Genomic DNA, 3,364 nt, shown 5'->3' with positions numbered 1-3,364 from the left:
TGGTAGGGCGTATTATAGAATACATGTGTCTTGCTTGAAGGATTAACTTTAGAAATAGGAGTTGGATATGAATTATGATGGGGAAAAGGTTACTCTTAAAGAAAGCAACTTCCATGATGGGGAAAAGAAGCTAAATAATGTCACAAATGTTGCAAGGTATCGAAAGGCAACCTATTTATATTAGTATCTTGCCTCATTCATTTTGTACATAAACAACATTCTTGTCAAATGGCAACACGGAGATCATCCTTAAGACTTCCTTGGTCTCAAGATGAATCACCAACCCAATCATCTACTCGACCCAACGCTACAACCACAACCACAACCACAACCACAAGCACGACCCTGACTGGTGAAACCCAAATCCCTTTTCAACCCTCTAATATCAACTCTACTGCCACAAATTCTCTGTCTCAAACTACTACCAGACCAAAGATTGGTCAGAGGCCACCATTTAGGCCAGCTCCTTCTCCCAAAAATCGGGCATCCAGGAACAAGTCTCAATCTTCATCACCACCTCAACCAACTAATAAGTCCCGCATAGCTTCACCATCAACTAAGTCCCGGTTGTCTCAATCTCCATCTTCATCTTGCTTAACTCCTCAATCATCCTCCCCAGCACGCAGGACTCCCCAGGTCCTTTCAACTAAAGCAAGCCAAGATTCTGTTGTAAAAACTCAAATGCAAGAAAGGAATCAGGCACTGCAACACGTCTCTTCCATATCTACAAAGGCACAGACACCCATTCTGGATAAGAAAGAACCAACGGAACAAATGGAGCTCCAAACTAAGAAACTAACCATGTCAGATGCTGTCTCTGAAGCGAAAGTAAGTTTCACAGACAAGACAATGCAACCTTTGGAAGTATCAGTGTTAAAATTCACCAGTAATACTGGTGAATCGTCTAAGTTGCTCAAAGAGTCGACTAGCAACATTCAGGAAATCAAGGAAGTGGTGCACGAGGCAATAGGTAAGGAGTATGGTGCTGGAGAACAAGTTCAACAAAAACAAGCATATATGGTGAAGCAAGAAGAGGCTACTAAAGATCAAAATTTGGTGAACCCTGCTTCTGAGGGAAGACAAACGAGAGCGAGTGCATCTCAGAACAAAACTATATCCACTGGTTCTAGTCAGAAAACTGCAGCATCCAGTGAGCCACATATTCCCCTACACAAAGAGATCAAAGATAACATCTCAAATGTTCTTAATAGAGTAGCAGTTGGAGGCGGCAACCAAGAAACTGCAGGAAAAACACCAATGAATGTGATCACTCTTGCAGGTGACAATCGAGGAGCATCTATGCAACTTGAGTCCGACTCATCCACAAAAGGAGGGCGAATCCACATTCATAGAGGATACAAAATCAACCCTGATGCAACCACAGATGGAGAGGGAACAAAATCAAATGGTGCACATGCTATCGAGGATCAAACAATAGCTGCATTCGTAAATTGCAATGTACAGGGCATCAATAATTCTATTTCATATAACAGTTCCATTACAGAAAGAAATCCAGGTGTACATATGTCGATCCCACGTGTGCCTTCAGAACCTGTACATTCAACAAGACTATTTGAGGCAGAATGCAGCGTTACACCTGCAAGAACAATCAAAAGAAGATGTCTCAGAGGCCTTTTCCTTGAATCAAGTGATTCTGATCCAGATAAACCTCACCGACATGGTTGTCGCGTTGGATGCAATGATAAGAAAAAATAACAAGATAAATGTTCTACTATAGTTGTTCTTGGCAAGGTAGAAGGAAAAGAGTTCCTTGCATACATATTTAATTAAAAAAATAGTCTGTGGGGTCAAGCAAAATGCAATAATATGTGAGTGATCCATGAAATATGCCTGTTTTAGCAGATTTTGTCACAAAGACAAGAGCAAAAGAATATACTCTCTGTAATTTAAAGGGCAATCATATTTCTTTCAAGTTGAGTAATTAAACATCTATCCAAAGAATATACTCTGTAAATTAAAGACAAAAGCCCAAATAAGTATTACTACTTCATTTATCTCTATTTATTTCTCTTACTTTTCTTTTTAGTCTGGTTTAGAAAAAAATATCTTTCCTTTTTTTGGCAATTTTTTAATTCTACTTTTCACATATTAGCATGTTCAATACCAGAAGATTAAAAGACATTTTGATACATTCTACATATTTTGATTTTAGGACGGCATGATTCAAAAGACTACTATTTACTTTCTTAAACTTCGTGTCAAGTAAAACACCAAACAAATAAATTAAAACGAAGGAACTAGGAAGTAATATACAATCTTGCCTCATTCCCAAAATTAAACCCCTTCTTACTCAAGGGATGATTCTGTTGTGGTTTCTAAAAAGAGAAACCACTAAAGATGGATCAACTGTTAAACTAATACTGAAATTCACCTTTTTTGTTATGGTAGAAAAAAGAAAAAAGAAGAAACAAATTTTAATTGGATGGCTGAGAAAGTATTTACGATTACTGTTAATTCCTTTCTCTTGTTTCTTCATATACTAGATGGGTGATGCCCGTGCATAGCAACAATTTCAAATTTCAAGGACCATTTCAACCTTCACTATAAGATAAAGATATCTCTTTACTCCAAGCTTTGGTAGATCATCTTTGAACCTGCCTAATATAAAAATCTTTGCAAAGAAAGATGACAAAATCAATAGTGAAAATGTAAGCCTTCAGCAACACATAGTTTCCTACATCACATATTCACATTTTCATTAACAGAACTATAGCAAATGAATGTTATCGAGAAAATGATCAAAATAGTCCTTCATGTATAGGGTTTGAATTATTTTGGTCCTTTATCTATGTCATCTTATCTAAATAGTCCTTAATGTATACATAAAACGTATTATTTTGGTCCTAGCCCTAAAAACTAACTGAAAACGTAAAAAAATTTGTTAAGTTTAACTGTGGGTCCCACACTCTTCTTCCTCCCTCTTTCTTCGCCGTTGCTTCTCCTTCATGTTCTTTATTTTTGTCATTTCTTCTACGATTTCTGCTCCCAAAATCCTCTCATATTCGGCAATGAAAGCGATAATTTGTATACCTGGTAAATTTTGAGGATGTGTATAGCAGATGCCATCATCCTCATCAACAGTTGGAATGAACTCATCAATAAAAGGATGGGAATTTCGATCACCACCTTCGACTTTTCCAAGTAAGTTCCCAAATAATCTCTTGATAAGTTGGATCAAATTTTACACCTCTTGGCAATCCTGGCCAGTCATGGCTGACCTGGAAAGACCAACTTAAATGTTTCAGTTAAAGATACCATAGCTACCGATTCCCTTCTGTTTATTTTCCTTCCTTTTCATGGAGGGGAAAGGGGATCTTGATAACTTTTCAAGGAAGCTAATTAC

The 3,364-nt window shown here is 37.3% G+C and overlaps 1 protein-coding gene across 1 annotated transcript; it reads left to right on the top strand.

Annotated features, from left to right (window-relative positions):
- Positions 1-228: 228 nt before the first annotated feature.
- Positions 229-1,752, top strand: LOC125822889 (uncharacterized). The gene has a single exon (XM_049502357.1). It carries the CDS (start codon positions 229-231, stop codon positions 1,714-1,716), a length of 1,488 nt encoding a protein of 495 aa, XP_049358314.1. The 3' UTR covers positions 1,717-1,752.
- The last annotated feature ends 1,612 nt before the right edge of the window (positions 1,753-3,364 follow it).

This window comes from Solanum verrucosum, unplaced genomic scaffold (genome assembly GCF_900185275.1).
Source record: "Solanum verrucosum unplaced genomic scaffold, falcon-dt-bn FXZP01000104.1, whole genome shotgun sequence".
NCBI lineage: Eukaryota > Viridiplantae > Streptophyta > Magnoliopsida > Solanales > Solanaceae > Solanum > Solanum verrucosum.
This window is presented reverse-complemented; position numbering and strand designations above follow the sequence as displayed.